General features: G+C 42.0%; 1 protein-coding gene across 1 annotated transcript in view; it reads left to right on the top strand.

Annotated features, from left to right (window-relative positions):
* Positions 1–21,853, top strand: part of BMP6 (bone morphogenetic protein 6) — a 159,427-nt gene that overhangs the window by 123,490 nt on the left and 14,084 nt on the right. Inside the window, exons 2-3 of the mRNA XM_036998339.2 lie at positions 8,124–8,316; positions 21,325–21,473. Of these exons, the coding sequence (XP_036854234.1) occupies positions 8,124–8,316; positions 21,325–21,473 (342 nt within the window). The remainder of the gene's footprint in view (positions 1–8,123; positions 8,317–21,324; positions 21,474–21,853) is intronic.

Raw genomic sequence — 21,853 nt, 5'->3', positions numbered from 1 at the left:
GGGTGCATTCAGGCCACAAGGACTGTCAGAGAAAATAAGCGTAAGGGTGATAAGATACATGTTTTAATGACACCAGCATAGGCAAATCTTGTCCATCAGGTAGGATACCTGCAAGAGAGTGGTCTTGTGATAGGACAGTGGCAGGAATAGGATCTCGTCCTGGTCTAGTATATGACACGTTCACCCCCCTCCCTGTGGGAGTTACAGATGGGTCAGTATATAGGGCTATGGGAGGTACATGCACTGGTCATAAAGATGAAACAAAACTTCCCTGCCAGATGCTCTTACATCCTGGATGTTTTGGATACACTACTGTGACCTTTGTGGGCTATTCAGCTATTATTCCAGGAATACACATGAGGCTAGCTTCCAGGCCTTTCCCCCAAGGTGCCAGAAGGGCCAGCCATCACTGGTCCATGAGTCAAAATGTCCAGGGCCAGGGCCATTCGACAGTGTCTCCAGGCCTTAATGCAGTAGGGGCTGGCAGCAGGATGTTGCTCTGCTGGCCATATCCTGGCTTCAATAATAGCTCTTCTTTGGTTTGAACATACTTGTATAGGAGAGGCAGCAAGGTGTGTGAGCATGTCCACAGGGCTCAAGGCTCCTTTACATGGCTTCTCATTGAGATGCTGCAGCACTGTCCACAGGCAAACTCACCAGCCCCGTAGACTATTGGTGTCCGACTTCAGGCCAGATTTCAACAAAATGTTGTACCTCTCTGTCATGCCTGCCCCAGTAGGATTATATGGTACATGAAATTTCCACTTTATTCCTAATTGCTGCACCTATTCTTGTAATGCATGTCCAGTAAAGTGGGTGCCTTGATCACTCTCAATCACCTGCAGCTGGCCATAGGCTGCAAAGAGATATTCTAGGCTCCCCTTGGTGGTTTGCTAATCTGCATACCATGCAGGAAAAGCAACCAATAGTCTAGTAGCCATGTCCAGACAAGTCATGGCATACTAATATCCTTCTGATATGGGCAGAGGCCCAATATAGTCTATCTGCCACCTGACAAGGTGTATTGGCCCACTTACTATTGTCCCATGTTGCTGTGGGACTTGTTTTAAGTCCCTCTTAGAGCACACAAGGCACTCCTGCCGGGCTCTGCTGACTTCTTCAAAGGTCAATGGCAAGCCCCACCAATGGGCTACAGCCCACATTTTTTGCCCCATGTGCAACAAACACTGGTGAAGCCATTGGGCCACATCAGAGGCAGGCTTTCCTTCTAGCCAGCACACCTGGGCCGAGTGTGTCTACTTCATCATTCCCTGGGTTGAAGGCACCACTCTTTCCTCCCCCTCCCCCACGGCCTCCTGCAATGCAGCTTTTCCTGCTGCCTCCTCCCTTGCAGCTAAGAAGGCTTCTAGGAGCGTGACCTGTATTTTCAGTAGCTGTCTCTCTTCGTTAATACACCTCATAGGTTATCGTCCAGCTTTACCAAGCAATGCTGAAGTGTGTCTCTCTCCCACCTAACTTCCTCTTTCTCCTTGCTAACCCTCTTGATAATCCTCTCTTTCTCCTGTATAACATTTTCTACTATCTTGCTGAAAAGAGAACCTACAATGCCAGCCACTACACGACCCCCTAATGTCTCCAAGCAGTCTTCCAACTCACGGGGGGCTAAATCTGCAGCTTCCATTGTTTCCACCCTTCCTCTGGGTGGAAAGGCCCCTCCCCCCCCAGGAGGTACTTTACCCTAGACCAATTCCCCACTAGGGATTCCCAAATTGGAAGCCCCACAGCTGGGGGGATAATAACAGGTGAAGTGACATCCTCTGCCGCTGCATCCACTAGGGCCTCCCCACCATTCACAGGAGCAGCGCTCCCAAAGGTCACACCCATTATGACAGATTTTGGGTTCAGAGGAATCCTGCCAACTAAGCCAGATGTAAGTCTAGGGAGAGGAAATCCCTGGGCAAAATACCTCCAAAAACCGAAATCAGTCAAAGAGAGAAAAAAGTTTAAAACCCATTTATTGCTTACAAACTGCAGTCCAGTGCCATCTCTCTCCTGTGCTCCGTGCTCCAGAAGGAAACCAACAAGCAAGCCAGCCCCTCCCCTTTAACCTCTCAGGTTCAGACACGCCCTCCGTTGCCCAGGTAATTACCCATTGACATGGAGATAAACTTCTCTCCACCCCTGAGGGTATGTAAATGCACCAAAGCCAGGTGAGATATTCTGGAAATGTTACAATTTTACCCACAAGGGGAAAAAAAGCCATAAATAAAGCAGAGATTAAAGAGAATACTCTGAAAATTTTTATGGGAATAAATTTGGAAAATTAAATTGCAATTGACAAATGTCTAGAAAATGTCGACTTAAAAAGAAATCGATTTCCTGAATATTTCTATGTTTAAAAGAAAATGAATATATAATTAAAATATAAGACTGAAAATAAACATCTTCAACTTCTTCCCGCTTTTAAAGGAAGTGGCTCAAATGTATCACCATTAAGAATATTGCTAATTATGTTATTAGATAACCTTATTATCAGATCACTGGATTTTTTTCTATTTCTGGTTTGCTAGTTTAGAAGAGACTTAAAAGACAGAACAACCAAGAAATGACTGTACCGTTTGCCTCCTGATTCCAATAAACCAAATGTAGAAAGGCAGTATTTAAGGATATTTGATTTTGGATTGAGTATTAGAGGACAGTGAAGAATTATTTTAACTTAGGCACATCATGCATGATTGTGTGAAAAAATGTTCATTTCTATTAGTTTTTGTGGTAAAATATGTACAACATACAATTTAACACTTTAACCATTTTCAAGTGTGTAAGTTCTGTGGCGTTAAGTACATTCACATTCTTGTGCAGCCATCACCACCATCCATTTCCAGGATATTTTCATCTTCCAGAACTGAAAATCTGTGTCCGTCAAGCACCTTCCTCCACCAGCCCTGGAAACGACCATTCTATTTACTGTCTCTACGAATTTGACTACTCTAGGTAATGCATGTAAGTGGAATCACTTACAAGATTCCATGTAAGTGGAATCTGGCTTATTTCACTTTGCCTAATGTCCTCAAGTTTCATCCACGTTGTAGCATGTGTCATAATTTCCTTCCTTTTGAAGTCTGGATCATATCCATTGTTTATATACACATACCACATTTTGTTTACCCACTCATCCATCAGTGGACACTTGGGTCGCGTCCACCTTTTGGCCTCTGTGAATAATGCTGCTGTGAACATGGGTGTACAAATACCTGTTTAACTCCTGTTTTTCAATTCTTTTGTATACGTCTACCTACTTAAAAGTGGAATTACTGGATCATATGGCAATTCTATATTTTTTTGAGAATCACCGAACTATTTTCCAGGGCACTTTTCATTCCTACCAGCAATTCACAAGGGTTTTACTTCCTCCACATTTTTGCCAATATTTGCTAAGAAAATGCTCGTGTTTTTAATAGATGTCTATGTGGATGAAGTGAAGAAGGAGAAGAGTGAATAGTCACCCACTGCCTGCAGAGCAGCCATGCCCCACTCATAGAACTTCCACTCCCCACCGGCCACAGCCATCTGCTTGGGCTGCCTTCATTCTTGGCTGTGACTGTACTTGTACTTTCCATGGGTGCCTGTAAAACTTCCATCATGTCTCTGAAAGGAAAGACTTTAAGGGAAAAAAGAAAAACTAAACACTATGATTTATTCACACACACATATGTAGTAAACCTGTTCATTTTTAAAAGGCACGGGAGTGCTAGACACTATTCATGACACCAGATACAATTTGGGCATAGGTGGGGGTGGCAACAGGGAGGAGTACCACAGTATTGGTCATGTTCCAGTGTTTAAGTTCGGTGCTGGTTTCCTTGGTGCTTTATTACTATGCTTCATTACCCCCTAAATTACCTATATCCTTTTGTATGTATAATATTGCATCATTTACATTTTTCATCTTAAACCAGTAACCTTTATTCTTTAGGGTTTTGGTTCCTACGTGTTAGTCAAAGGAGTGGTGCTGAGCTGAAATCTCAGCTGATAACAGTCTCCGGCAGAAAGAGACTGGAGTGAGCTTTATAAAACTAAACTGACTCAAGTTCAAGGATTGTAAAAATTCTTCAGTTGTGTCCTTTCTATCTTATTGGTGTGAAAAGGACCTCTAGAAATGAAACCATAGAGTTAAAAAGATGTTGTTTGTTGTCTCCTTTGTTTTATTATCCTTACAAATGGCAAACAGAGAAAGTAGATGACCTTGTGTAAGGCCATTGCTATTAAAAAAATGTTTTCACTGGTCCTTGAAATCAAAAAAATTCTAGGAATTATTGCCTTAGAGAACACAGCACTTGTATTCCCTAGCCAAATACCAAGGCTGATGATACTCAGTGCAGTGATTTCATTTACTGCCCTTTGCCCGGAATGCATCTCTCCAACTTAAAAAGGTAACTTAGAGGAAGCATTAATTAGCCCCAGCTGAAGACTCATGGGTACGTTTGAATTTCTGAGCAAAGACATACTCCAAGCTCCAAGGAGCTAGGTACTTGAATATTAGTCAATAATAATCACAACTAACATTTATTGACCGCCTACTCTACCAACAACTATTTTGTGTAAATTGTTTACTTAATCTTCAAAAGTGTTATTGCCATTTTACTGATAACTGAAGCTTTAATTTATATCTTGCTCAGCATCACATAAGAAAAAGGGAGGCTAGAATTCAAAACTAGTTTGGCAGTTAGATACATCATCAACACTCTTAGCTACTATGTAACTGTACAAACACACAAGGTGCCACCACTGAGAAGCCAAATGCTAAGGCTACAAAATAGGTACTGAGCACTGAATTCAGAACTCAGCTCCTCTCCTTTCTTTACCTCCCATTTTTCCTGACACTCGAGGAGTCCAGAATCGTCGAGCTTGAAGGGGGAATGCTATGCTCACTGGAAACATTACTGTTCACTATTTGTGGTCTTGAAATAAACGTGTAGGCAGTGACCTAGTAGTACTTAATTTCTTGTATTCCTATGAAAGGTTAGTTAATGCACTGCATGAATTCAATTTTAGACAAAGGACAGGGAGAAAGGAGTTCCAAGCAAACTCCAATAACCAGTGGCTGAGTTTCCATCAGGAGCGTGAGGAAGGTGGTACAGCTTCAAGCTAAGAGGCATAAGGTGAGGTTCAGAAGACAACAGAGTAAAAGGTTTGAGTGAGAGAATTTCAAATGAGGTGGGTAGGTGGGTAGCAACCAGAGACTTATGGGGCTAAGGAGACCATAGATCCCCTCTGGGAAGGATAAGGGAAAAGCAGAAAGAAGTTCAGAGTGCTTCAGGATTATGTTGTCTTGGTAGAGGAAAAATGGGAAAATGCACATATGAGGCAATGAGTTCTAATTCGTCTTGTAGCAAGAGGAAGGCTTTGCACTCTGCTTCTATTTTCTCATTTTGGATTATTTATTTCTTCACATCTGTCATGAGCTTTTGCCAGGATTCTTCCTTAATCATACGTACTGCCTCTCAGCATTTCAAAATGCTTATCCTTTAGAATTGCCTGCAAATTCTCCCCTCCCCAGTGAGGTCAGTCCTCCCTTCTCTTCTTGTGTTGGTTGCTTATGACTGCGTAACAAAGCATCCACAGTCATAGTGGCTTAAAACAATACTATACTATAATTTCTCAGCCTTGTAGAACGACCAGGTTCCACTAGGTGGTTCTTGCTTAAGGTCTTCCCTGCAAGTGTAGGCCGATGGTGGCTGGGGTCGCAGTCATCCAGTCCACTGGACTGGACAGTCAGATGGTGTCTCCATAACATGTCTGGTGCCTGAGCTGAGGTGGGTGGAGACTGACTGCCCTCTTCCCTTCCTCCTTCCCTCTCTTTCTCCCTGTCTCTCCATGCACCATATGGCCTCTCTACCTGGTTATCCCGGGCTTCCACACAGCGTGGCGGTTTCCGAGCACTTGGGCTTCTTCCGTGGAGCCGTGTTTCCCCAGACAAGCATCCCAAGAAACCTTAGTGGAAGGAAGTTCAAGACTTATGACTTAGTCTTGGAAGTCACCCAGCACATTCTATAAGTCTGGAGAAGGTCACAGGGCCCACCTAGAACCACCCCACCAGAGAGGGCCACCCAAGTGTGGTGTCTTTTATCGGGGGTGGTGCACCTCTCGAGAGGCCTTCCACATTTCTCTCTCATTGAAATTCATGTCCCTTCCTCTACTCTGAAATATCTTAAATTCCTGTTTTACGTCTTGCTCCACATTCAAATTTTTTTCCAATTGTTTATATTAAGAGCAATTGAAAGACTTCTGGGAGGAATTCTTATTCATTCTCTCAAACAGAATCTTAAGAATATATTTTCATTTATTGACATAAAAATTTAAGCACCCAAAAGACCCTGTAGAAAAGCTGTGTGACTATTTTTCAGAAAGTCTTCTTGGGAAATCAGATTTGATTCACTTTTTTTTTTTTTTTCACTTTTTAACCACCAATGATAACATATCAAACTTACAAGGCAGATCGGTTTTAGGGAAAAGTGACACCCCATCATGTGTGGGTGTCCTTGGGTGAACTCTGCAACAATATTGCTTTTCATGCTCAACCACTAATTAGAAAACCTGTTCTCCTGTTCAGCTGAACCATCGTTTACTTTCTGGTTGGACCTTTTTTTACTTATATTCAAGCTCTTACACAGACCAAAGCTTATTCTTTTTTAACCCTCACGCTCCACCACAACTTCCCACCCAAAAAGAGATAATCTGAATTTAAAAGATCTGTATAGTCATGTGGACGTTTCAGAAATTCTTTATTTAAAACCTCATATCTGTAGATGGTTTAACTTTGCCTGGCTTCTGCAAATGCCATTGAGGTCGTAGGTTCTTATAACAAGTTATTGGCTTTTTTCTTTTCTTTTTTCAGAGAAATTAAATCTCCAAAGCTTTTCTCTGGTGATTATGGAGACAACACATATGAGATAAGAGAGTGGGCTGTTGAAGGTGGCAAATAATTTGATTTTTTTTTTCTACCCACAAGCCCTGGGAAAACTCTGCCATAAAGGATTAATTTGCACATGAAATTTCACTGTGGTTGCAGATAAGGAAAAACTAACAGGAACAGCAGGGCAGAAGTGTGTCCAAACTCTGGGGAAAAGAGTCAAGGATTTATGGTGGGAAGTGGATCGCACCTTTTTCTCTTGTACAATGATCATGACCTCAGCATCTGGGGTCGATACTGCTTCTCTTACACAGGTAAATGTCTAAAATCTGACTCTGAAAAATGATAATCAGTAGTTGTAGTTTTCCATAATTTGTCTTCATTGCAGGGTAGATATTTCATAAAAAACAACAACAAAAAACCTATTAGACTCAATCTTTTTCCCAGTTTTTCAAAAAATGCATTAGAAAATAGCAGGTTATATGGTTGCTGACATACTTCCAAATCTCTGTTCTCACATGTGGGTTCTACATGCAGATCAACTGGAGACTTCTGCTCTATAGCTCAGAGGGCCTTCAGGCCTCCGCTTCTCCCAGTAGAGGGAGGGCAATGGGCTTTAGTTAGAGTACCAATTCCTACGAAGCTTTGCCCCAGACTCCAGCCTGAACAGCAGGCAAAATCTGAAGACCCTTCAAGCTTCAGGCCCAGGCAAAATGCACCACTCTCTCCCTTCTCCCACCACGCGGCCCCCACTAGTGGTCAACTCAGGGGTTCCCTGGGTCACACCAACTCCTTGCTGGTGAGAGGAGAACCGACCTGAAGGGTCAGGGCTGCAGAAGACCCAGGGGCCGGAGGAGCGCCCAGGGGCTGGGACCGCCAGATGCATTCTTGTTCACTGCTTCTATAATTTCCACAACTTCCCTGTGAGGTCACGTCCCCTCTGTTCTTGCAGACGAGGAAGCCTGAAGCCAAGAGTTTAACTTGCTTTCATGCAACTTCATTACATTAAGTACTTAAAGTATTTAAATAAAATCTAATAATTTTATTTAAGCCTTGGGTAAAATGAAGGATTTTAATCTCAGCCTGTCTGACAGCCTAGCCAGGGTTCTGTCCACCCCCGGTCTCTCTAATAAGCCACTGGTACCCAGTAATCCACTTAGGACTCACAGCGGGGAAGCTTTCTTGACGTGAGGCCGTGGCACTTAGTCAAGTAACAATAGCTCTCACTCTCTCTTGTTTGATCCTATAGTGGAGTACGACAAGGAGCTCGCCCCGCGCCAGCGGCACCACAAAGAGTTCAAGTTCAACTTATCCCAGATTCCTGAGGGTGAGGCGGTGACGGCTGCAGAATTCCGCATCTACAAGGACTGTGTTGTGGGGAGTTTTAAAAACCAAACTTTTCTTATCAGCATTTATCAAGTCTTGCAGGAGCATCAGCACAGGTATGAAGGCTCAAGGAACCCCAAAAGGGTGGGGCTGGTCCCCATGTTTCATCCGGCATCATACAACCCTGACGATGTCTGTGGAAGGTGATCTGGGGTTCAGGGGGCAGCACAAGAGCCTGAGTAGTGATGTGTTCTCAGTGGTAGGGCTCAGGCAGCAAGAAAATGTTTTGCTATTACGTGAATGATTTCCTAACTTCCTAAGCAAGCCAGTGAATGGTGTTGACTAAGCATCCTTCATGATAGAGAACATAAGATTTGTTAGTGATGTTTCCAGCTATTGTTTAGCACCTGCTTTGAGAGCTGAGGGTGGCTGAAATAAATTAACACATGACAATGATGTAGGATGCTAACAAATGATACTAATTTCAAGCGAATGGAAGGCTATGTATTTGTGCATATAATAACATACACACACATATATATGTAGATATCCTATACATGATATATTTTTGAGTGAGTGTGTGTGTCTCGAATGTACTTTTATCATCTGGGTCAAGGGAACTAAAGACTTTTTCCCCCACATCTGTATTGTTCTTGTTTCCTGAAATGAGGCCAGACTGCTTTACAAAAGAACTATAAGGGAGTATGTTCTTGAGGCTCCCCGGTAATAAAGCAAAACTTGCCAGGAGTGACTTTTGGAGGATAAGAAGAGCTAAGGGATGAACTATTATGCAGTTAGTTCAATCCTATAGCACACAGTAGACAAGCCAATGACCTTGAATCTTGCTAAGTACTTACATTAGTAGGTGGGTGAGAATGGGGTCCTGATGCCTGAGTAGATGAAGACTGCTGCATGGTTCTCAGTGGGCAGGAGATAGAAACTCAGCATGTGGCATGACAGCCCCACAATTATATGGTGAATATGAAGAGAAAAAGAGACTACAGAGGGGGACAGAACCCCACATTTACAGACTCTGTAAGGGTTCTGCCAGCTTTGGTTTTATAAACTACATCTGGATTCTGCTTTTGGTCTTGGAAGTCTATTGACTTCCCAAGAATGTTCCAAGGTTTAGGAATGACTTTGGTATCTCCTGAAGTTACCGATTTGTGTGTGGGTCTGTCATAAACATGCACACTAAAATAATAACAAATGTTAACTCGACCCATCAAGGTTTATTTTGAGAGCACTGCCAACATCTGATCCTTATGCATGTTTGAATCTGTAATGAGGGAAATTGAGAAGGACAGTCACTCGTCAAGCTTTAGGGACATGTCATGGTGTTGAACATAATCTGGGATCTGTATGTGAATTCTTAGCTGGAATAGTTAAATGATAAGTAAAATATAGCCATTGTGGTATCTTTATACACAAAAGATTTCAGAACGAGAGGGAAGTTTTCTGATGTCTGATTTTCACTGCTAAATAAAAGTATATTTAATGACTTAACTGTTCAGGGCCTCTTTTGAAAAATAAATTATTTGTTGCTACATTTTCATCATTTCAAAGAGAATTGGTCTTCATTCTTTGGAATTGCTCTAGAAATTGATTTCCAGTCTGCCTAACTGTTTGTCCCATTGTATTTCTCTGATGGAAATAACCTACTCAGACATTTGTTTGGAATACATGGTTTTCTCTGTTCTGCAGGAAAAGCTTTATAGTGAAACACTAGATTGGGAGTTTCGTGACTATGGAATTTTTCAAAATTATGACTTAGAAAAAGAGAGAGCTAGCAGACCATTTGCAAGGTTTATATTGAACTCCAGCCAAAAATGAACAGCTGCCTTGTGCTTAAGATGGTGGTGTCATACTTCCTCGAGGCCAGCAGTGCGTTTGGAAAACAAAATCCCAAACAGTCCCAACCTTTGATGACTCTCTGTCAAAGCAGAGTTGTAATTGCTCTGCCTTCTAGGATGGGAGTATCTGACGACTGAATGTGTTTAATTTTTGTGTGCTTAGGAAAGGGGAAATACTGGGAGAATTGGGAGACTTTTGTGCTTTTGAAGGGTTCCAGGTTGGCCAGGAGATTCTCTTTCCTTATCAGTGGGCCCGGAGCCCAGGCCTCCTGCGGTCTCCTGATGTTCTCCCAGCGGCCTCCAGGGTGAACTGCAGGACTCCTTCTGGGGAAGGTTTGATCTCCCCATCTGCACCGTCTTGGGGTGTCCTGGCTGAAAATGATTCTCCAGACTTGTGAGAAAACTTGTTTGTCTAATCTGTGTTTAAGTGAAATTTGTACTTTTGATGGGTTAACTTAATTTAACCAATGTTTGTGTTGCAAAATAGTTGGCTTTCTTGAAAAAGGAAAAAGAAAAAAGGCAGGTTTTTTGATGCTGAGTCATACCCTCAGCTGAGGCCGAAGAAGTTGTATGCTGGGCCTCCTGATACTAAAGGCAGCTAGGAAGCGTGGCCTAGGGAGGGTCAGAAAAGATGCTTGGAAGATAAGCCATTGCTGTGAACTCTGCAGAAACATGTTCCTCTGACTGATAAGAAATCACTGGACATGGTAAGTTCGAAAAAGTGACTCCTTGAGTAGATGGTGCTTTGAATTTGATACTTTATTCAAAACCTGAGAAAAAGCCCTGAGATAGAATCTGAGCCCTAAAAAGATCTGGAGCAACCCATACAGTAGAGAGGTATCCGCAACCCAACAGTGTTCATGGTTAAGTCATAGTAGCACAGGCTGCTCCTTTGCATTTAAAAAAAAATTTTACTTCATGGTATGGTACAGTGTTTATATTTTAAGATGAGTTTGGTGTTAATATCTGGTATTCTAAGTCATTATGTTTTTATGATGACCTTGGTAAAAACTGGCATTATATAGTACTTAAGAGTTTGGAAAAGACCTCATCTACTCAGGGCTTAGCCATGACCCATCAGATAAGCAGAGCATGAGCATGAAATGTGGCACATACGGATTTTGCCAAGTCCCATTTATGCCTGAACTCTTGTCTGCCATGCTTTCCAAAAGCCACCCTGAGGACCTGGGGACAGTCCCGAGATAAAGGTGAAGTGCCAGAAACAGTTAGGCAAGGCCCTTGTGGCATGCCCCACATCTCCACCTCCTTAGCTTTGGTGCAAACATCCCAAGAATGCTTCTGTTTGGGTGTCAAATGAGACCGTTCTATTGGGGGTAAGAATGTGTCTGTAAAAATTCAGGCCCTGGAACTTGGATTTTCAAGGACTTCCTACAGAAAAGCTTTGCAGACCTTTGTTGATCTATTAGCAGCTTTTCTAGAGGAGGGGTGTGGAGTGAAGAAAGACTATAATAAATTTATTTGAAAGCATTTGTACTTATTCACAATAGTATATATTTGTCCATTTACTTTACCATTTTCTTCCACATCTCACACACTCTCCCTCTTCATACCTGGAGTGTAAAGGCTGCTCTGAAAAACTTTCAACTTTTTCATATTGATGTATAGCAGCGTGGTGCTTTTCATTACATGCCCTCGTGACCTTCACTTTTACAGCACTTTGAGATTAGTAGTGTGATTTTTGAGGCCTTTAAAGAAGCTGTCATTTTCAGCTACATTTATTTGATTAAAGATACACTTTTACTATTCTTAAGTGAATTTTATATAGAAGTCAAAGGCAGGTATCATCTATTGAAAGCCAACCAGAAATTTTTTCAGGGTCTGAAGATAGTCCTGTCTGGTACATAATTGGCCACACTTGCGTCTACTGGTTTTGCAAGTCTACATTCTATTTTCCATGTCTCTACATGTTTTGGCAATTGTATTGCTTCGCAGTGATAGTCTATCTTCTGTGTATGTGACCGCTTTTCTTTTCCATGTTCTATCATGGTGCAGTCTTTTGGAAGACAAAGTGAGAATTACCAAAAATTTAAAATTCAGTTCCTCTGGTATAAGCAGTATCACAACTTATCCCTTTCTTGGGAAACAGGCAAACTGTTGTGTATTTTGTTTTAAGTTTGGTTCACCTGTTTCATCCTAACTTCAGAATCCTTAGGATGTGAAGAAATGCATCTCTGAATCAAGGGAATAGGGCAGTGCTGCATTACAGCTGATTCTCTAAAGTGAGGAAGATTTCCTTAGGCTACCGAGAAGCCATGTCAGTGGAGTCCCTGGGAACTATCTCAGCCTGAATTATTGCTTAAACTAAAATTTTTTACATAGTTCACAAATCCTGACCTATTTTACAAATAGAGCATAATTGTTCTGGAGGGAAAAAAACTGTTGAAGGTCAAAAACATATTTTTCCACAATTTTTAGTTTGATATGCTACTTTGAACCATTCACAGAGACAAAGAACACAGAAATAACTTAGGGAAGGGGAGTGGGGATGAGCTGAGGTTTGGACATGTTTGAGTTATGGTCAGATGCCCAAGTGTGATATGAAGTGTTTAGCTCAGCAGAATGAACGAACCACAGTAGCAGATATCTGCGATCATAAGTGAGTTACTGAGGTAGCTGTGTAAAAATAGAAAACCTAATTGACCCAGTACCAATTATTGGAAATACTATGCATTTTCCATGCACTTCAGTGGCATCTTTTTATAAATCAGGTGACTGTGTATGTGTAGTTCTGTTTCTGAGACATTTATTCTGTTCCATTGGTGGAATTTTTCTCATCTTGCACCAATATTTTCCTCTTAATGCTTCTATTTTTATAAGAAGGCTTGATATCTGGTGTGTATGCTCTCTATATTCTTTGGGACTTTTTCAGATATTGCCCTTTGAATTCCCAAATAAATCATAAAATTGGCATTTCCGTTTCCACAAAAGAAACTTTCTGGACTTCTAATTAGAATTGCACTAACTCTAGAGTTCAATTTGGGGAAAATTGACTCATACTAATATTGGTTGTTCCAATCCAAGAATATGGTATTCACTTAGGCTTTCTTTAATTTCTCTAATATTTTGTAGAATCTTGAGTCTTGAATATTTTCACTAGAATTATTTCAGGTATTGAAGCATTTAATATTCTGATAAATGGTATTATTAACTTTAAAAAAGTTCAGTGTCTAATTGTTTTTTGCTCACATATAGAAATACAATTGACTTTTGTATATTGCTTGTATATCCAGTAACCTTGCAAATTCACATTCTAATTTTTCTGTGCAAAATTTTGGAATTTCTACAATCATGTCACTATAAATATCAGTTTTATTTCTTCCTTTGTAATTCTTATATTTTTGTTTGTTTGCTTTATTGTGCTGGCTGGACATCCAGTACAATATTGTATTCCATTCAGATTTCTGTCAGATTTCTAATCTCAGATTGGAAATCCCTCAGATTTCTGATTCAAAAGGGGGAAATATTTTTAATATTTCACCAGTAAGAATGATGTTTGCTATGAATGTTTTTATAGATGCTCTTTATCAGATTAAGGAAGTCTTCCTTTATTCCTAGTTTGCTGAGAGATTTTTAAAATTAGAAATTGGTGTGGAATTTCATCAAACATTTGTTTTGAATTTTAGGGGATGATTATATGATTTTTCTCCTTACAGTGTTAATGTGATATACTACATTAAATAATTTTCAAATGTTAAACCAACCTACTTCCCTGGAACAAGCCCATCTAGCAGTTTATTACCCTTTCTATATAAACTACACTCAAAGATCATGTCTGATATCTCTATTATCTGGATCACCTATAGGTCTATTTCCATCATCTGTTTGTTCCCTTGATTTTTTCCTCATTTGGTTTTATTCCTTGGGATGCCTGATAATTTTTTTTTTTTACTAAGTTCTGGACATTATTTATGAAAAGTGGTTCTAAATACTATTATCTCCTTCCAGGCTGGATTTCATTTTCTTCTGCAAGGCACACAAAATACAGGGAGATTACTTTGTTCTTTTGTTCCAGTTGAGGCTGGGTTTCAGGATTTGTTAAGGCCTATTTTTTCTGGCTTTCCCTTTCTCCTAAAGTTTAGCCCTTTAGAGGCCTCAGATGAATGTCCATGATGTTTACCAGAAACCCTCTTCCTTGGTGGTCTCTGAACTTTAATTTTTAATTGCCCAGAATTGAGAGTCTGCCACAAATTCTGCTTTGTTTTTTAACCTCTAAGCAGTTTCTTTCTGCTTGTTTTCTCAGCTTCTTACCTCATGCATATACTTATGAATATTTGGCAAATCTCAAATGGCAATACTGGAGTTCAAGGCAGCCAGGGTTTAAAGAGCCAAGGTCCTAGAGGAAGTAAACCTAAACTTCTATGAGATCACTTTTATGAGCTCACTTCTATGTGTTCCCTTTCCTCTGGGACCTAAGCCCCTTATGTCCTAGCTTCCTGAAGTTCCAGTTTTTGTCCCTAGCCAGTGGTATTGCTCTAAGCTCTAGGCTATTGCTCCTTTCTCTTTGGCATCTATGCATCATGCTAGGAATTAACAAATGCCCTGACATGAAAAGGCAACAGCAAATAGAGTGCTCACCTCAAAGTATTTCCCTTCACTCTGAGATCTTGACCCATCAAGTGTTGCCTGTCTTGGTTGCTCTAAGATGACTTCAAACAGGTTTGTTTTTTCAGTTGTTCTTAGTGGGAGTGTTAGTTTAACACATCATAGCCAGAAGCATATGTCTCTGAAATGTAGTATTTTCATTTCAAAATCTTTATGAGTTCCCACAAATGTTGATGTTTTATTTATTAACTAAATGGTATGATGCTGGAAACAAGACTTGAGCCCAGTGGTTAATGCCATTTCAGGATCTAGGAGAGTAGTTTTCTTAGAAAAGCATTTCTTACAGAATGATTCTTTTTTGGTTTGTTTGGAAATTGCTAGTTCTTTTTAGAGTGATTCTTCTAGACCAAGTGCTTTATGAATTTTGTTGGATTTCAGTGCTGCCTGCTGAAATGAAATGACTTGAACTTTTATCTTCACTGAGATAAAAGTGAGATACCTGAGACTGTTTTCTTTTTTGAAGAGAAGGGCAAATTTGAGAAAGCCAGAATGGAAGAACCCTATTGTAGTTTGGGCTGAGGAAAATCAAAGCCTTTTATCACCATGCCCAGCCACACCTGTTTTTCTTTGTGTATCTGGCTTTCACAGGTATAATCCGCAGGGACTCCTGAAGTCTTACTGTTGACTTGATTATCTCTGGCACTCTGTGTGGGTCTCAGGCATTGAACTTTTCTGTATTTGTTCCTTTGCCCCTGGAAAAGTAGTAATACAGCTGACCTGCAGCTCAGGTTATGTAACTAGTTAGTTTTGTCTTCCTAGTCAAGGGCATATGTTCATATTTCTTATACCTATAGTGAAGTACATGAAATTTTTAAAAAAAGACTCAAGAAGCTATCAAACCTTATTCTTCAGTCTATATTCTGTTCTTTGCAAAGGCACAGTAGAGAAAAAAGAGAATGTTACAGAGAAGAATTAAAAGTCATAAAGAATTGTGTACATTCATGTGAATGCTAAATTTGGGGGAGTGGGGAGGTGAAGGAGTGGGCAAGAGAAACTGTTCTTTGGGAACTGCTTATCAACTTGGGAAAAATGGAAGGGAAAAGAAAATAGGTTTTTATTCCTGGAAACTATGCTTTCCATAGTATTTGTTTCCAGAAACAGATTGCTTTGGTTGTATGCTTCTCCTTAGCAGGATGTCCAGTTCTTTGGGACACAGGCCATGGTAGTGGTTACAACAACTACGTGAAACATCTTTTTTTTAAAATCACAAAAATTAACAGTTTCATTTTAGTGTTTTATTTCCCCATATTGGACAAGGATACAGAAATGTGGGATTGGTAATAAGAGCTAAAACATGTAATAATTTGCACATAACATGCTTAGCAGACGGCAGAACTCCTCATCAGATCTGTGCTTGATCAGTCGGGCACGTTGGAATGTATAGTTCAGTGTAGGGAAACACTATTCCGTTTATGTGGCCAAAGAGGACAGGTTAGGTAGCCATGATTTATACAAAGTAATCTTCTGACTTCCTCCTGTCTCCCTGTCTTGGACGCATGGAAGGAAGCCTTCTCATAAGACTGCTTCTTTGGACTTGATCTTACCTGTGATCTGATTACCAGTCTAACTTGTTAACTCCCTGAGGGTAAGGCCAATCCCTACGACCATCAAACATTTACTTGTGGAGCAGCCTACATTTGCTTTGCACTCTTCTAGGGAGAGGAGCAAGAAATCTTGAGAAAAGAAAGTTTTGAATCTTAAGTCTAAAAAGCAGATGAAGATGATTCTACTCTTTTAAGAGTGGGGATATACAGTAGGCCAGCGGCTCTCAAAGTGTAGTCCCCAGACCAGCATCCTCAGCATCACCTGGGAACCTGTTAGACATGCAGATTCTCAGGCTCCGCTGGGGGTGGGCCAGCAGTCTGTGTGTGGGCCAGCAGCCAGGGGATTCCAGCGCAGGCTGAGCCTGGGAACCATGGCTACGATGGCCCGGAGGACGCGCAACACCGAGCCAAGTTGCCTGGGTTCAAATGCCAGCTGTGTGCTTAGCTTCTGTAAGATTGTGAGTGAGCTACTTAACGTCTTTGTGCCTCAGTTTCCCTCTCTGTAAACCTGTGATTGTGTTAATAGTATTTACCTCTTACGGTGGTGTGAGGAGTTAACATACGTAAATAACAATCACAGAGCAAACACTATATAAAAGGACTAGCTACGTCAGTATTCGGTCAGCAAAGTGATTGGCATTGGTTTGTTGGAGGTGACATACCCCATCCAGAGCAAGGTGCCTTTGCGCTTGGAACATTCTCCCTATGCCATGCTAGTCCTTGAGTGAAAACTGGGTATTATCAAGCGGCATAAAATCAATGAGGGCTTACCAGTTACATAACAATAATGTTCATTGACCCTTGTTCCTCAAACCCGTGTAGCTCTGTATTTGTAGTGCTCTATATTCAAATATCCTATTCCTTGTCTATCTTTTTAATGGTAAAAGTTTAGGCATAATTCTATATATATGACACATTACATAAGAAAAAAATTGACAATTTGTGCTTTGCTAATTTTCCAAAATGGTTGATTTTTTTCACTTTCATTCCATTGGAAAATTGAAATGTCCTATTGCATAAAGTCAGTCCACAAGTGTATGAACGTTGTTTTGTATCTGTTTACCATTAAGTCCAGACACATGCATGGCAAAGGAATATGTCATAAAGAAATAAAGAAGAGCACAGACTCATTTCATAAATCTGCTTGCTTCAGATACATAAATTCCACTTTATCAAGAACATTTTTCTAGTAAAATGGTTGGCAGTAAGCTCAGTGGCACTTTGTCTAGGCTAGTGTGACCTTAATGTGTGCCACCGGTCAGGAAGGCCAAAGCCACCAGGGGCTTAGATACCTTCTACTCTTCTCCCAGGGCCAAGAGGGGAAAGACCCACTGTGTTTTCCCTCGCGCTTTCTGCCTCTTGGCCTGATGGAGTACTGGCTGCCCCTTGGAGGACCATATAGGCACGATCCCAAACTACCCACTTATCCAAGACTTATGAGTGGCTTGCTGGTAGTCAACAATAGCCCTGTGGTGAATTTTTAAAAATTTCTAGGAACTTTTTAGGCTTATTAATTGTTGAGACATTCATTTGCCCAGGCTGATCCCCTAGGAAAAAACTCATGCAGGATAACACTGAGAAAAATGTTGTATCCTTGAGGATAGAGCTCATTTCATCATGAAACATGAGGTTACATGAAACAAAATAGGCAGTAAATTCATACCAAATTGAATCTCTCATGTGGTGTATTAACTTGAGTGTGTCAGTTGTCTCAGCAGGAGGTCCAAATAATCCAGTCAAGGTGGTCCTTGTGGCCAGGATATTTTATCCGGCAGCGATGCTGTATTTTTATGGGAACAACAGACCTCAATTCTGCTTAAGTGACATTTATAAAGGAGCCCCTGTTTTCTGCGTGGCAAATCAGGTGCATCTGGTTCGAGGTCACACTTTTCCAGAATCAGGAAGCTTCAATGCGTCATTGAAGAAAAGTAAACAGATGTAGGTCAAACCATTTTAGTGACTTGCCATAATAATAGTGTCTCTTAAATACCTGAGTTGTTGGAAGAATTGAAGATGAGCCAGTGAAGTTATTCCTTCAAGCTGTAATTCTTTTTCTTAAGTTCCTCCCCCTGGTTGTGTGAGTGCATGTCAGTGGTGTTTCTCAGTCTAGACAGAGGGTGTTGTGCTTGGGAGGAAGAGCAGGGCAAGACCAGGAAGGACACTGGAATTCCACCAGCAGGTGTCCGCCTCCTCGGATCCCTTTCTGCATGCCCCTTGCACCCTTCCTACCCTGATCCTTACATGAAAACCTGCTCGTGATCTCCCATCCCGTGCCAGCCCTTAATACTTTAACATGTTTTCAGTATCCAGCTGACAGTGGCATTTATGGACAGTAGATTTGATCTCTTATCTTGCTGAGCCCTTGCTTGGTATTTTCGACCTGTGCCCTGTACTTTTCTTGACTCTGCTTTATACATATGTGGTGCTAAGAACCCGGGCTTTGATTTTACGTTCTGGTCACCGCACTCACTTACCTGTGTGACCACAATGCACATAACCACTCTAGGCTCCACACCTTCAGCTGTAGAAGGGACACAGTCATAGGACCTGCCCCTCTGGACTTCCCAAGGAATTGAGGACAGGCTCTTGGCACATGCCTACATGTTGAAAGCACACTGTAAATACTGTTGTTCCTCTATTCATTTCAGTCATTATCTTAAGTCCATTCTCTCACTTCCCTTCCAAGGGACCTGAGCATTCTAGATTTAAACATCTAGATTTGAGGGAAGCCAGAGATTTTCTATCTTTCCAGACTCAGCTGTTAGACCACCTTTGTGTACCCCATAGGTCTCTTAAGCAGGGAGATGGCGGGGAAACAACACGACTTCCTGGGGATCCCAGGATGCCTTAGGAGCAGAGTAAGGAGAGAAACTGAGGCCCTCCATGTCCACGAACCCCCAGTAGCCCTGCAGAGTTCATACCTTCCATATCTTCTTATCAATGTTCTTTCCCTTTACCCCAAGTTGAGTTTTGATTCATGTTCTCCCTCTTTAATTTATGCCTTTCTCCTCTTTTTGCCACTTTCTTTCTCCTATTTTTTGGATGATGGCCTTTCCACCCCCCTCTGCTTTCTCTTGTAACAGACACATTCCTTTATCATACCCTACTTTTAAAAAATATAAGTGCATTCTAGCTCTTTCTACCAGCTGTACTGCACTTTTATCTTAGACTGTAATTTTCTGCATCCTTGTTATAAGTCCTTAAAAATCACGTGCCAGTTGCATCACTGAAGCTCTGTACATAGTGACACGAGAGCCTCGGCAATAGCTCCATACGTTGACTCACCTCTCTGCAGGGCGGCCCTATGCCCTGGAATCTCTCTGTGTCTTCCTCCTAGAGGTGCTGCTTGGACTTGAATGTATCTGTGCTTCCTCTGGAACCAGGGCTACTTTTCCCACAATGCTGTTCATGGTGTTTGTGTTATTTCTGGATAAGGGTCTTCACTGACCTCCCAGAACAGAATCAATGTATTTTTATGTCCTAACTTCAAAGCTTTGGACTTCTCATCCTCCCTTGCTGTTTTCCATGAACACCCCCTGTCTCCCTGCTCACAGTTACCTTGGTAATGGGGTAATTTGTCAACAGGGGGCGTGACACATACATGTCGGAGAGTCCTTTAAAGATGGCAGCCTGAATTAGGCCCCCCAGGCTCTGTCTAGCAGCTGAGTAAACTACTTTTAGCTGGACCTACTGTTTTGAGCTTGGAAAAGAGGACAATAGAGTTTCTTTTGAATGTTCAGCCATGTGAGCAGGAAAAATTGCTCCTGCTCTGAGAAATCTAACATTTTTAACTCAGATGTTTCACTGGCCTCACAAATACTCAGTGGAACAGAGATCCATTTTATTTACTTGTCACAGGTGGTCCTTCCCAACCACCAGTGGGTCCCTCCCAAGTCTGGACAGGCAGCACGTCATTATGGAACTCTGAATCGCTTGCTCTCCTCACTAACTAGCTCTCTCCCTCTCTAGTCGTTGATAGTGGCCACATGTCCATGACTTCATGTCTGAGGCTCGGTTTTCCCAGCTATAAAACAGGGATAATGCCCCACCTAGCATTCAGGACTGTTGTAAGGACTGAGTAAAGTAAAGTACATGGAGACGCTGGATAGCTGATTTAAGTGGATAGCATTAGTATGGCCTTGCTCACCTTTCACCCAGCATTTAATTCTAGTACTGTGTCCAGTAAAATGCTGTAAAATATCATAGCAAGAGAGTCCCGGCGCAGGGAGTTGGAATCTTTCTGAGGCCAAGGGGTCCCCCTTCCCTGCCATGGGGATTCCAGGCCATGTCACGCTGGTGGCCCTGGGATGTCAGCCCATCTCAGAGTATCAGCAACACCCCAACATGGCACGATCGTGATAGTGGGTGGGCAGGAAGAAACCCTCATTCCATCTTCCTATACCTCCTGGGGCCATGCTAGCTGAAAATTAAAAAATATAAAAATATTCCCTGTGAGTCCCAGTGGAGGGCCGTGGTCACAGCTGTGCTGGGAGAGAGTTTAAAGTCACGCAACATACACACCTGGTTACCTGCTACCCACAACACTCCCTACAGACCATCCAAAGGCCTTAATTAAAAGAATTCATTATTACTCAGAAACATGATGGGGCTTCTTGTTTCTCCCTGTTTCACAGGAATATGTGAAAATTGTCTGGTCCGAATGAAAAAAGAAAAAGGAATAAGATGCCACTTTGTAAATGCTTATGTTAATCTGGATTTAGTATTCCCTTCATCCTTTTCCTCACTGCCCCTCCCCTGCTTTCCCTCATTAACCATAAAATGAGCAACAATATGACTCTGTTTATATGTAATTTACACTAATTCCCAAAACATCAGGTGTGAGCAGCTGTAGCTTGGCTTGTGGTAAAGCTGAGGGATCCTCCCATGCGGAGGAGGAGACACATTTCTACGAGGTCAAGTGCCCGGGGTACATCCTTTCTGCCCACATTACATCGTGCATACATCCTACCCGGTCTCATGCCAGGCACTGGTGGGCCTGATGTAACCGGTGGATTTTACCCTAATGCCGAGGCGGGACGGGGCGAGAGTGAGCAGAGAGGAGGGCGGGCGCTCCGCTCATTTGGCTGCCTTTCCTCTCCTGCAGAGACTCTGACCTGTTTCTGTTGGACACGCGCGTGGTGTGGGCCTCTGAGGAAGGCTGGCTGGAATTTGACATCACAGCCACCAGTAACTTGTGGGTCGTGACCCCCCAGCACAACATGGGGCTGCAGCTCAGCGTGGTGACTCAAGACGGTGAGTTGCTGACATGGTGCAAACAGCCATTTCCATTCATTTCCTTTGCAACAGTGCTGATAGAACCGTGGTTTACAGTTGCATCCGCACCTCCAAGATGACTTCATTTACTGTTCCCTCATAACTGCCCTTGAAAACCAAACCCTTCCCTCAGGTGTCCTTTGAAAGAACTGGGGATAGTTAGGTGGTCAAGGTTCAAGAGTAGCAATGCAAGGACAGCTCCCACAGCAGATGCGATAGAGACAAATTCGCACTGTTGCTGGGCTAGCAGGGGACCCTTCCCATCACCTCCCCTCCTGCAACATCAGAGCTCAGCAGCTCAGGTCCCCTCACTGGCCCTCAGAGTGGGCCCGCTCTGCGAAGTCATCTCCCTGGTTGGG

The sequence above is a fragment of the Manis javanica genome, chromosome 16 (assembly GCF_040802235.1).
Source record: "Manis javanica isolate MJ-LG chromosome 16, MJ_LKY, whole genome shotgun sequence".
Lineage (NCBI taxonomy): Eukaryota > Metazoa > Chordata > Mammalia > Pholidota > Manidae > Manis > Manis javanica.
This window is presented reverse-complemented; position numbering and strand designations above follow the sequence as displayed.